Source organism: Aptenodytes patagonicus, chromosome W (assembly GCF_965638725.1).
Source record: "Aptenodytes patagonicus chromosome W, bAptPat1.pri.cur, whole genome shotgun sequence".
NCBI lineage: Eukaryota > Metazoa > Chordata > Aves > Sphenisciformes > Spheniscidae > Aptenodytes > Aptenodytes patagonicus.
The window spans coordinates 10,266,080-10,278,724 of record NC_134981.1 but is presented as its reverse complement, the minus strand read 5'-3'; the positions used below and the strand labels follow the sequence as shown (position 1 = coordinate 10,278,724).

At 43.6% G+C, this 12,645-nt stretch overlaps 1 protein-coding gene across 1 annotated transcript in view; it reads right to left on the bottom strand.

Moving 5' to 3' along the window:
* Positions 1–12,028, bottom strand: part of LOC143172039 (ubiquitin-conjugating enzyme E2 R2) — a 57,774-nt gene extending 45,746 nt beyond the window's left edge. The window contains exon 1 of the mRNA XM_076361255.1: positions 11,839–12,028. Within this exon, the coding sequence (XP_076217370.1) occupies positions 11,839–12,015 (177 nt within the window). The 5' untranslated portion in view covers positions 12,016–12,028. The remainder of the gene's footprint in view (positions 1–11,838) is intronic.
* Between the last annotated feature and the right edge of the window lie 617 nt (positions 12,029–12,645).

Here is a 12,645-nt window from a genome sequence, read left to right as displayed (position 1 = left end):
ATCTCAACAGTTTAGTACTGCGAACCTTGGTGGTTTGCCATGGTCGACAGTGGAGAAAGCCCCGAGTAGTTCTTTCACTGTACCTGTATTAATACAAGGTTAACAAAACTGGAGCAGGAAAAGACTATATTCTGCCTGAAACTCAAACTCTATATGGCAATCACATTAAGCTGCAACCAAACATTATTTTAGCAAATAAGCATTATACAACAGCATTTATCAATGCGTTCATAATTAAAGCAAAGAAGCCTCTGGCAGTTAGAAACACCAGCTTTCCTTATAAAAGGAAAGGTACCTGCAGGTCAGTTGTGCTGTAGTTTTCTATTTAAAGTGCTTGCTAAGTGTAGAATTTGGCTTTCTACCCATGTGTTTTAAGCTCAGTGTTGTGGCATAGCCTGGGTAATTGTACTTCAGGTGACAAGCACAACAGAACTTGGAAGCATGTCAGCAATATACTTTAAACCTCATCTTAACTTACTAGAACCAAATCTTACTCTGTGAAGGCACCAGCTCCACAAAGGGCTGCAAGCCATTTCACACTTCCACATTTGACATCAATTACCATATGCCAGTTTCACTACACTGAGAGGCTTTATTTTGAACATAATCTTCAAAGCACAGGAGAGAAGACCTGGGGTGGCTGTAATAGAAGAGCACAGGAGCTGGAGCAATTAAAACAGTACAAGAAAGAAATCCCAGAGGTGGGAGGTAAAAAAGCTGGGTAACTCCGAAATCAGTGCAGATCCCTCTGACACTTCAAATGGTTAGGCAGCCAAGGCATAGCTTCGCCTCCTCCAACAAGAGGTTTACCCAGATTCTCCCCAATACTCTTTCTGAGAATTATTTGTATGCTATGCAGGCTTCACATCTCCCCCAGCAAGCCTACATACCCAGGCCTTGACTTGATGGCTTTCTCTTCAACACCAGGAATGTCCCCCTCCTCCCCCAGGTTAAGTTACACAACCCCAGCTTTCTTTTTTGCTCTTAAAGAATTGCTGCAGCTGCCTCGCAGACAAAGTCTGTGCAGAGGAGTATGACTTGTCAGTACATCAGAATCTGTGCTGGGGTGCTTCAGGAAACTGCTCAGGTTTCTTATTTTTAAAAACCAGGAAAAAGCTGAAGTTCTTATTCCAAAAAAATCTCTTTGCTTTTGTGCTCAAGCAGCCTGAAAGCTATTCACTTGACAATTTCTTCAGCTATTCCAAATTTAAATACTGTATTGTAAACATACAAATTGAATTTGTTTTGGAAGAAAACTTTCCCATGTGCTATATATAAAAAGCAAACTGCTTTCTACCTACAGATTTAATCAACTATGCTATTATAAGATATACCCATTTTACATAAAATTTTAATTTATCCAGAGTCATGCATACGAATCCATTACATACAGAAGACTTAGTCCCTATCCTGTTCACTAAATTATACTGCCTCTTACTGTTGTCAAAGAAGATTTTGGCCCTACCTTACATTCAAAGCTGTACAAAGCCCCCATACTTCTACATGACTCTTCCAATCCTAGCCGTGTCCTTCAGATAAGCACCTCTTACAGTCACCAACAGATCTAGAACAATGCATTGCATTGGCTCTCTCATCCTGTTGAGAATAGTCTGCGGATGCTACACAAACAAGTGCCACGCTTCACCCACACAAAGGGCCTAACAGATGATGAATTCCGGATTGTGCATCCCTTTCACCCAGTCTAACATCAGATCATAGCAATTCACATTCAGAGTAAATGTGACACAGCAATATTTAATAGCTTTACCAAACAAAGCTTGTTGGCTGCCACCTAACAGAAGACAAGATTTGGTTGACCATATGAGCATCTAGCAACAGACACAAACCTTTCTTGGAAGGAAGAAGCTGATTTCCCATAATCCTTTTATTTCAAGTTGACATCATCTAGTTGTTAATTTGCAAATTAACATCCAAATTCAACACGCTAACCAAGCGTTAATACTAGGCTTTAGGCTCAGCCTAAATTGTCATCCTCAGTTTTTCTGCATTACTATAGTCACACAAGTTCTGTTTCATTAGACTACTGTTATGTGATACATAAGTCCCTTCCGAGCATAGGGACTCTCCTTCCCAGTGTCATCATCGTGTTCTTCTGCCATAACACACCTTCATAATATTTTTTTTTATAAAAAGATTTAGAATAGAGTTTAGATTACAACAGTGCAAAAAAAAAAAAACAACCCCGCTTATTCATACAGAGTTTGTTCCAGGAAACACACTGTATCTATTCTTCTTTCTAGAGTACAGAAGTCACTGCTCTATACTTAAGAGAAGGGAAGAAAAACCCCAAAACTTACTCATACCCCCAGCTATGAACTAATACATGCTAAACAAAACAGCTAGATCACAAATAAATTGGTGCATACAAGAGTTAAAGATACAGAACTGATGCAGCCTTCCAGCACCTCGAGTTTCTTTCTGTCCACTAACCTCCATCCAGAGCTTTGCTGAAGTATTACTCATAGGCTCTCCCTAGCATCACCAGCAAGCTTACTTTTGTTTTAATAGCAGAAACTAGCCATTAGAAGTGTTGGTTAGGAGTAGACAGGTCAAAAATACTTCACTATTCTCTTGGAAATAGGCAAGTCATCCACATGCTCAAAGCTGATAGCTGCAGAGGGGAAGATAAAACAGAACAAGGCTGAGACACCAGGAGCTCTAATCAGGTTACACATGGTGACCTTATGTCAGCCCTCAGTCATGCCCCAAAGTACAGTCAGTCCAGTATTGGAAGAGAGATGAAGGAAGAGGGAGACACCTGAGATGGGCTTGGATTCCCAGAGACCCCAAGACAGATGAAGAGGCCTGGTAGCATCGTGATGACAGGTCTTTTGTGGCCAAGCATACTAGAGCCATCCTCCATGCCTCTGCCATTGCAGAGATGACCCCACAGTATGTGGCATTACCTACTTGAACAGCAGGCAAGATATCAAGTATGGTGCACATGCCAAAGATTGCTGAAGATATCCCCATGAGGCATGGGAACAGGCAATGCCATGCTTTGGGATGGTTACTCACTACCCTTACCCGATCTACCACTTAGCAACATGCCTACAACTCCCAGCAGGCAGCTCTCTGGCTAAGGTAGGCAGCACATACCTACAGCAGCCAGCCTAGCTGTGGTGTCCATGGACATTACCATTAAGCAGCATGGCTTTTCACAGCTTTTGTTGATTGCCTGCATGTTACTTAATTGTCCCTTGCAGGCAAAATATGGTCCCTGGTTGAAGAGCCCAAGCATAAGCATATCACTCACACCAGAGACATGAACCAAAGTGAACTAAATATATAGCAAGTATGGGATAAGCCTACAACTTGGATGAAAATTAATGATGATTTGTCCAAGTTGAACATTAAGCAGGCTACTTCAAATCAGTGAAATCCGAGTATCACCTCTAATGGAATAAGTCTGGCTTCTAGTGCTATAACATCCAGAAGAAAGTAGCCAAGACCAGCAGCCGCCTTACCCCATCCCTCCTTAGTAGCAGCCAATACAACTACAATCTCTTTCCAACTGGAGAATAGCCGTAGATTATACGGGTTCAAGACCGTGAACTGTGCTATTATTGCCATTTAAAATAGAGCTCCAAAGTGACATGCCACAATGACCCTGCTGAGGCTGGTCATTAGCTCCTGATGAGCCTGCCCATAATCTTCTGTGGGTCAAAACAAACTTCAGTATTAACAAAGTTTTCAAAAATAATCCAGCCTATTCCAAAATGTAAAAGCCCAAATGTTCACAGCCTCAGCAAAGCCTACCCCACCTATCCAGCTTCCCCTAGTAGTGCTGCAATTGCTGTATTTCAGGCCAAAAGGCAGCCAAGCTTCTTCCACGCAAATGAAAGACTGCTACAGGGGGGGAATCAGTTAAATTTCACAGAATGCATATTAGTCAAGTTTTAAAGCACATAAGCCTTCAGGTTTCTGGCAGACACTGAGAAATGGAAATCATTCCATATGTTAGTCTCAAAACTTTCATTGTTATATGCTCCAATGGAGATCATACAGCAATATAAAAAGCCTAGTTTCATTTAGAAGTCACTTTTTTGAAAGACCAGTGAACAACAGGTCCTCTATAGAGAATTGTTTAAACATAACTCTGGTTGTCTCAAGAAACAGCCACTTGACACTTACAGAATTATACAAGGGAAGAAACATTACTATCATCCACTGAATTTGAACACTAAGTTTTCAACAAGAGTTGAGCCTCAATGTCTTTTTTGCTTAGCATTTTGAATAACTTATGGTCACAACAACAAAAAAGGTTAGGCAGAGATCCCACTGAAGTGGCATATCATTAAGAACAAACAAGACCTTCTCTTTCCACCTTAACTGAAAATTGCCACACACCATCTGAAACATTTGGGTATGGGCATTTTGTTACCACATGAATGACAAAGTAGAAGGGATTTAGATAATAGCTGCAAGCCACTTAAAAGGTACAAAGGAGACCTTAACCTCTCAAGTTATACTACTTAATGCATCACTGAAAGGCATTCAGCTACTAAGTGTGGGTACAGTTACTATTCTGCAAGAGAAGTAACTGCAAGCACCGAGATGAAATTCAGTTTTCTTCAATACATTATTAGAAGAATGGGCTTCTTATAAAGGTGAGTGCTTTTAGAGATAGTTATTCTAGCCAAGATAAGCAAACACTTGCACACCAGTATAGTTTACATCCATGAATTAGAGGCTTATACGAGTAGACTTTATGCAAGAACAAACGCATCTTCACAAAATGTATTGTAAGTCAGAACTACTCCATTGCATGGCTTTTGTTTTGACAAGGCTAAAGAGAATATTATTTCAGCCTTTGCCTAGGTCTGACAGTAAAAGATTTTTAGCTGCAAAGAAGTCTAAGGATTAATTTAAAAACAAGAATTTTTGCACAATGGACAAGTGTTTATCACACAAGAATTGACTCAAGTGACACAGCTGGCTAAACATTGGTCCTTATACTGTTCCAATACCCTAACAAAGGGTTTTGCATCTTAACCCCTCCAAATATTTTGCTACAATGAACATTAAAACACATTTTAAATACTTTAGCCAGGATACATAACTTGGGGAAGAGTCACATAGCTATTGCAAACATGTCCCTACTGCTATGAACTTAAGCTTCATCTCCCAAGCAAAAGCCCTTTACCTGCATTTCTAAATTACTTGTATAATTTTAAGAGAACAAAACAGACCAATGGGAACACATCATGTCATGCTTTTAATACTAAAACCTTAAGGAGTAAGACACAGCCTGACTGCCAGGCAGCCCTCTCTGTTAATCACAAATACTATGATATCTGAAAGTGTCACCCACTTAAGACAGCCCCTTTACATTCCCCTTGTTCTCCATGTGATAGCCTCAATTAAAAAAACCAAACATCCAGGAAGTCTTAAGGTCACATTTCTTCAAGTCAAGCAAGACTCCCAAATATCCTACATGTACCCTACATGTACCCCAATTCAGTAACTTTATCATTTTTCTCCTATTTGTAGGCCACTTTGGGCAAATATTTATGCATTTTAAATATTTCAGAAAATGTGGAGATAGGCAATCAATTTGGCTCATCTTAGCTACTAGTGCTTCAGGGGAGGGTACACAATGCCAAAGTCTTACTATTAAACTGGTCTGGTGAGATGAGACATTCTCAGTAAGTCACTACCACAAAAGCTTAATAAGATTAACTGCAATTCTTCTAACTCAAAATGCTGGATAAAACACTAAGGCTTTAAAAATGAAGTAGCACTCTGGAAATAGCAAGCTAATTTTGTGTACATGCATATGTGTATGCACACATCTGATCACATGCAGCCCAAATTATAAGAGGACCTGCTATCTTATGAGTCACATAACCTCTAGTCCATCCACACTGCAGTCCATCTGTAACTCTGCTACATTTCCAACTTTAACTCAGTTACACTTAAGTTCAACATAAAATCTCCACTATTTAGTCCATACTATTCATTACTATGAACACCTAATGATGGCCATAAACTACACAGCCAAAATGCATGTCAAAGATCAGAGTTAAGGTTCTGCAAGCGTTTTTTTCCTCTGGCATTTCCTACCCTCTAGATGCAAAGTGAGCATCATGCAGTAGACCTAAAGTGCTATTAAAAAAGATACTCAGTGTGAATATATCACTATGTAAAATAGCAGGCAGTGGAAGCATGACTTCAGAAACAGCGAGGTAAAAACATGTTTGAGTTTGAGAAGTTACAGATGTGGTTCCACACTCAGACACTGGCATAACATCACTGCAATACTGGAGATCTTAAGGATTTACTAGGTGAACAAAAAAATTAAAAAGAACACCCTTCTAACACTAGAGAGTCAAAAACTTCCACTAATTCCCATAATATGAGCATGCAGATAGTAACTAAAAACCAGATCTAAAGCTATCTCTTGAACAGACTGGCAAGAAATTTCAAGAGGCATAGTTCTTTGCATTGTTATCCAAGAAAGAAATTCATGTTGTATTTTACCTTATCCAAGGATCATCTTGTGCAAACTCATGGAAATAGAGCCAAACAATGGAAAAAAAAATGTAAACCAACAGTGCTCAGTTTTTCCAAATGGAAAGCTTTCCATTTTTATTCTAATGGTAGAGGTGGGCTGTGCTATAGCTCTCCTCCTACCATACAAGAGGACCTAATTGCACATGATCTTGTATTTTCAAGCAATATTAGAACTTGAAATCACTATCTGTGCTTCTTCGCATACACAATAACCCTACCTGGATCAGAGGAGCCCTAGGGAAAGGCCTGGGAGCTGGCTACCATCATTACCTTGCCCATTGCCTCCTGAGGCTAGGCAGCTGTCCAAAACAGGCTACAGGCTGGGTGAGTTGTCTGGGGGGGTTCTGTGGGGCCCACAGACGTAACCATCCAAAAAAAACTATATGCAACAGCAGAGTAAGGGTCAATCAGGTATTCCCCAGACCTGAGTTAGAGATCATAACTGTGCTTATGATCAGTGAACCAACATCAGAAGAAGTCTCTTGCCTCCCTGCCTGCAGACAGCTTAGCAGCTCTTTTGCTTTGGAAATAGCCTGCTCTGAACAGGAGCTCTTCAGACCTGGAGCAAGCAACTCCAGACTCTATTCACCTGCAGTTCCATATCCTTTTGCTGCATCAAACATCTGCTTATTAGCACCAATGATACCTAAAGGCAACAAAAATAGAAGATTAAGTACACAGAGAGAAGCTCTGTAGCACCTTGCAACACAGAGGCCTGCAGAAGGCAGCTTTTGTGCTGACAGTACCACACATTTTTTCCTTGGCACCAAGAAATATTTTTGTGGAGTTAGAATTATGTAACTGGTAGAACATTTAAGTGCTTAAGAAACTTCTATTTGCTTAATTTTAAGCTTTCTGGGAAGTAGCCTACAATACCAAACTTTTAATTGATGTCAGGAATGAGCACCATGTTTATCCATAAGCAAGTTCCATATTGATTTCCTGCTCTGAAAAAAGTTATTCCCACATATTGCAAATTGCTTTGAAATCAAAACAAATCACTTGGAAGAAGCTGAGATCCAACAATACAGAACTCTAAACAGCACACAGTTAATGAGTTACAAAAAGCAAGGAAAACAATGCCTTGACAAGTATTTAGCCCCCAAATTACTTGAGAAAACTAAGCATAATGCCTGGGTTTTTTTCCCCCCCCCTCCAATTTGTATCAAGACTTGCTCCTTCAAGTAGCAAAAATACCTTATGAAATAAATTGCCTTAAAAACTATCAAATAGCAACTCTAACAATGCAGTTAATTTTTCTTGTTTCCTTTCATGTTAGGTGTATTCATTTTCATCTACCCAGCCTAAGTTGAAGGAGCTTTTAATACTGACTCTTGCTCTACATTAAACATGCTTCTTGACACAGCATACTTGGTCAAACCATGCTTCTGGGCAGCGCTATGTGTTTAATAATGAAGTTTCTATTTGTATAGTTTCTCACTTGCACCTTCCCCAAAAGGTTGGCTCCCAGCACAAGAATACCATTCAACTATGAAAATGAATTCCCTTTTTTAAAAATAATCAAAAGCTGTGACACTAAGGTGCAATTGCACCAAACACGCAGAGCTTTGAGTAAGCCATCAGGAAGGACCTTCTAATAGTACTGCAAGTATCCTGAAAACATCACTTGATCAAAGCACTGAGTAGAGGTTTATCAGCCTCCAGGCTCTGAAGGCCCAAGCATCAAAGAAAGACACTGGATTTCAAGGCAGACAGAGAGACCGATCAACGGCCAACTGAGATAGCTAAAGTTTCACCATGCACAACCCTCAGCCATTGAAATCTATCCCAACTAGCACCTATCATCACCAGATTACAGCTTAATAACCTTTGTTGTGGTGGTCCCCATTTAAGTATCAGCTGCCAAAATTAAAGGTGAAGAAGTTCTCCTGCCATGTAGCAAAGAACCCTCTCAGCTGAACAGAAGATACCTATGGCATAAAGGTGGCATCGATGAACTGCTCACACACAGTTCTGCAGATTACAGCACAATTTGGTTCTCTACTACTCAGGCACTGCCTGCAAAACCAGAGCAATTCACAACTACCACATAGCCCAGTGGAGTCTGATCTAAAGACCTGTCTTATCACACCATGTCCTTCCCAGCTGACCTAAGAAAGAAGCAACTGGCACTATGACCTGGACATGAAGCATTTCATTCTGAGAAAAATCTTCCCTTTGTCACTCAAAAAAACCTCAATAACTGAATCAGCTGTGAGCAAATCAACATTTTAGACACACAAGGTCTACCCACCTTTCACCCTTAAACAAACTCTGAATGAGCCAGGGACCAAAAATCAAGTTCACCTATTGCAGTCAAATACCTGTAGCCCAACACAAGTGATTCTGCCAGAAACTTTAGTCAAACTGGCAATTTCTTGCTGACAGCAGCTGAGGGACAGACATTTGCTCTTATCACTGGACCTCTTTGGAGGACTTAACATCACTGACCCTGAGCTACTTTTGCCTTGCCAGAAAGGAATGAGAGGTAACCAGTGCATGAAATAGCTCAACTCCTTCCTTGAAGGTGGTAAATCTGGAACTTAAGCAAAGGGTTGCCCAAAACATTATTCCTGGTCATGCTGCATAGCTACATAAAGTCACTAGATAAGGCAAAGATTGACAGGGATAAGGACAGCCATGCAGAAATACCTGGACTCATGATAACCTCCACTGCAGATGTGCACCTTTAGCTGATTGCATGGGGGGAGGGGGGCTTGCAGTTCAGGACTGCTCCTATCCCTCACCAATACAAGCTGCTCTTCACAAAGTGGTTGCTTCTGAAGGCTGCTGCCCTTCCATCTAGCTGGGAGGTCCTAACCTATCAAGTACTGCAGCAGATCTGAGCATGCTATATTAGTTGATAAACTATGCTTAGATGCTGTGCTTGAATTTAAGAAGTCCCTGACTTTATTGTAGCCAGCACTACGGTACTGATAACCTACCATTTAAACAAACATTCAGGGAGACATGTTTTCTGCTTCAATTTATCAAATGTTAGAGTTACAGGATTAGCAACTGAAACCAGAATCCCTCGAAATGTTGAACCAGCTTTTAACAGCAGTAGCTCCTGTCAAGAAGGTGCAAAGAGAGCACTTTCCTCATTTCAGTTTATTCAGCCCAGAGAGAAAGGTCGTATTTCTCCAAGAATAAACAAGGTGCCAAAAGCTGATGTTACCAGCTCCAAGAGCACAAATTAAGCATTTGTATTCCCAATCAACCATCACTAACACTTTCTTTATTAAGGTCACATTAAACACGTTTTCCTCAAAATATTTATACTTGAGCTTAACTAGAAGCCTTTGTACTTTCCTTCCAGTTCCTACCCTCAAACCACACCTCAAGTGGAAGAAAATTCCCAAACTCTCATCACCACAAAGTTTAAAAGAGTTACATCCTGTAACTGCATATTTCTAATCCTGCTTACCTAATCTTAGGAAACTAAAAAGACAAAACAAGATGAAGCTAGATATTTCATCAAGCCAAGAAACCTGAAAAATAAATCAGATGCTGATCTGAACTAGTGCTCACCTTGCATATACTATGAATGTATCATAGAAGTCACCCCACCAAATAAAGTTTAGAGTATTAATCTTATCTCTAAACAATTCAGGAAGCCAAGTCTAATACATCTAAAGGTTTGCCTGAAGGCCCAATACAAAGAAAGCCAAGAACATCACTTCAGGACAACAGGACTCCTTCTCCCTAGGGGCAGAATGAGGGTCTAAGACCACTTTTTCAGTGGCTCAGAACTTAGGATGCATAACCAAAGATCAAACGCTACCAAAACAAAAAAACACCATGCACAGCTCCTCAAGAAAGAAAGATGAGGCAGAAACAACATATGACAGGCTTCAGCCATGCCACTTGAAGGGAATCCCTCTGCTGTGGAGGGGTGAAGGCATCATGAAACCCTGGTCTCCCACTCTCAAAATAAGTATCACAGGATCAGTCAGAAGAATTTAGAAGAACTAAATAAGAATATACCTATCACACCTACATGAGTAAGCCAGCCAACTCATTACAAAAGGCAAGCCTTGTGCCAAAGCCTTCCCTTCCTTCAAAACAATGAGGCCAAACTGAACGTGACTCAAATCTATTATTCCCCAAGCTACAGGTTATTTTGGTTTTGTGGAACAAAGCTCTTAAATCTTGACCCAGAGAGGCCAAGAGGCACCAAAGATGCACGTTAGCCAAGCAAAGAGATCATCCAAAAATTTTTTCAGTTTGACAGAAACCAAAGGGCATGAAATGGGAGACACAGGAGCCACTACTAAAAGTGATAACTCCTGGGAGAAGCAAGCTAAAGGGGACAATACTTTGCTAGAGACCAAGGGGACATCAAGTGCAAAGGGGTATGCCCAATGCAACATATCTTCTGCAGGCACCAAGGTTTTTTAATTGCTTCTTTTAAGAAAAATGTGCAATTCCTCCTCCAGTTGTTTTGAGAATTTAAGTCTGCTCCCTTTCTGGGACAGCAGTGCCAGATTTCTTGCTTACTGTATTTACAAGAGGGGAAATAACAACCACAAAAGTTTTTTTGGATTAACAGGAAGATTGAGAGAGGAATTGAAAGCATTTATCTACTTTCACCAATTAAGTGTTGCCATAGCCCTTTGAAGGCTGCCCTCTAAAAGCTTGGGGAGAAAGAAAAGGAAAATGGGGGGGGGGGGGGGGGGGGGAAATCGTGAAAAACAGTCCTGAAGCCCATGAAGTTTTGAGGAAAACACAGCCTTTCTCCTGAATTAGTCATCCTACACAGGATGCTCCTGCACAACTAGCAAAGTGATCAAGGGAAGGTTGGGAAGCCCCTTTGAAATAGATATACACAGACCAGAGCCAAGCAGACAACTTGGGGGTGGAAGGGAAGAATTTGCACCCTGCCATGAGGCACCTGCCTTTCTTTGGGGTTAAGATAGGAGAATAACAGAATAGAGACGGCTGCGACACGGCCCCCTCTCCCCAGAGCGCATCCCGAGGGAGAGGGGAGGAGAGGTCCCGCAGGCCCCAGCCAGCCTGCCCCGCAGACCGTCCCCGTCCCCCCGCCGCCGGGCGGCGGGAAGGGAAGGGCAGCTCGCGGAACACCACCTACGGGCGCCGGGCCTCCCTGCTCTCCCTCAGGCCCCGACCCCCTCCCGCGGGGGGCGAAGGGGCTGACAGCGGCCGTGGGCCGGCCGTTCCACCGGAGCCCGACAAAGAGGCCCGGCAGGCGGCGAGGTGCAGGCCTCGGCGGCAGCTCCCCAGGACCACCGCGGCGGCAGGAGGCCCGGTCCGTCGGCTGGGCGGGAGGGAAGGCCGTACCTTGAAGTACCCGCCCTCGTAGAGGGTGTTGGGGGGCCCGAAGATCGCCACCTCCCAGTTGTAGAGATCGGACTCGTCGACCAGGGTGATGCGGAAGCCCTCCACCGGCTCCTCCTGCAACGACTTCAACTCCAGCATCAGCGCCTTCTGCGAGCTGCTCATCTGCTGCTGGGCCATGGCGTGGCGTGGCGCGGCGCGGCGCGGCACGGCACGGCACGGCACGGCACGGCGCGGCGCGGCACGGCACGGCGCGGCCGCCGCCCCGCACTCCCGCTGCTCGCCGCCGCGCTGCCCCGCGGGCCCGGGCCCCCACCCCTCCCCGCGCTGACGGGCACCGCCGCCGCCGCCACTTCCTTTTGTGACGGCGCCCGCTCGCCGCTGACCTCAGCGCGCCGCGCCGCGCCCCGCCGCACGGCAAGCCACACCCCGCCGCACGCCCCGCCCCTACCGGCACGCTTAAAGAGGTCAGCACTCCCAGCCACAGTGCTTGTGGGGTGTGTGGGTGCTGCCTCAGTCCTCATGGGCCAGGCCCGCATCTCCCCTCCGGCGAGGCCCGGGACTGTGGGAGAAGCTACGTGCTGGGCTGCGAGTGGGAGTGGGACGGAGGGGGCGGTGCCATGCGGGTGTCATGGGTGGGTACGGTGGGGCACGGCCGGCCCACGCTGCTGCACTGGCAGACACCCACGGTCAAAAACGAGCCGGTTTTGTACAAAGGATGTTTTTTGAGGAGCGACCTTGCCTGACCCAGCATCCCCTAAAAATCCTGCAGCAACCCCCAAGCAGCAGTAGGAGAGGAACAGGCAGTTA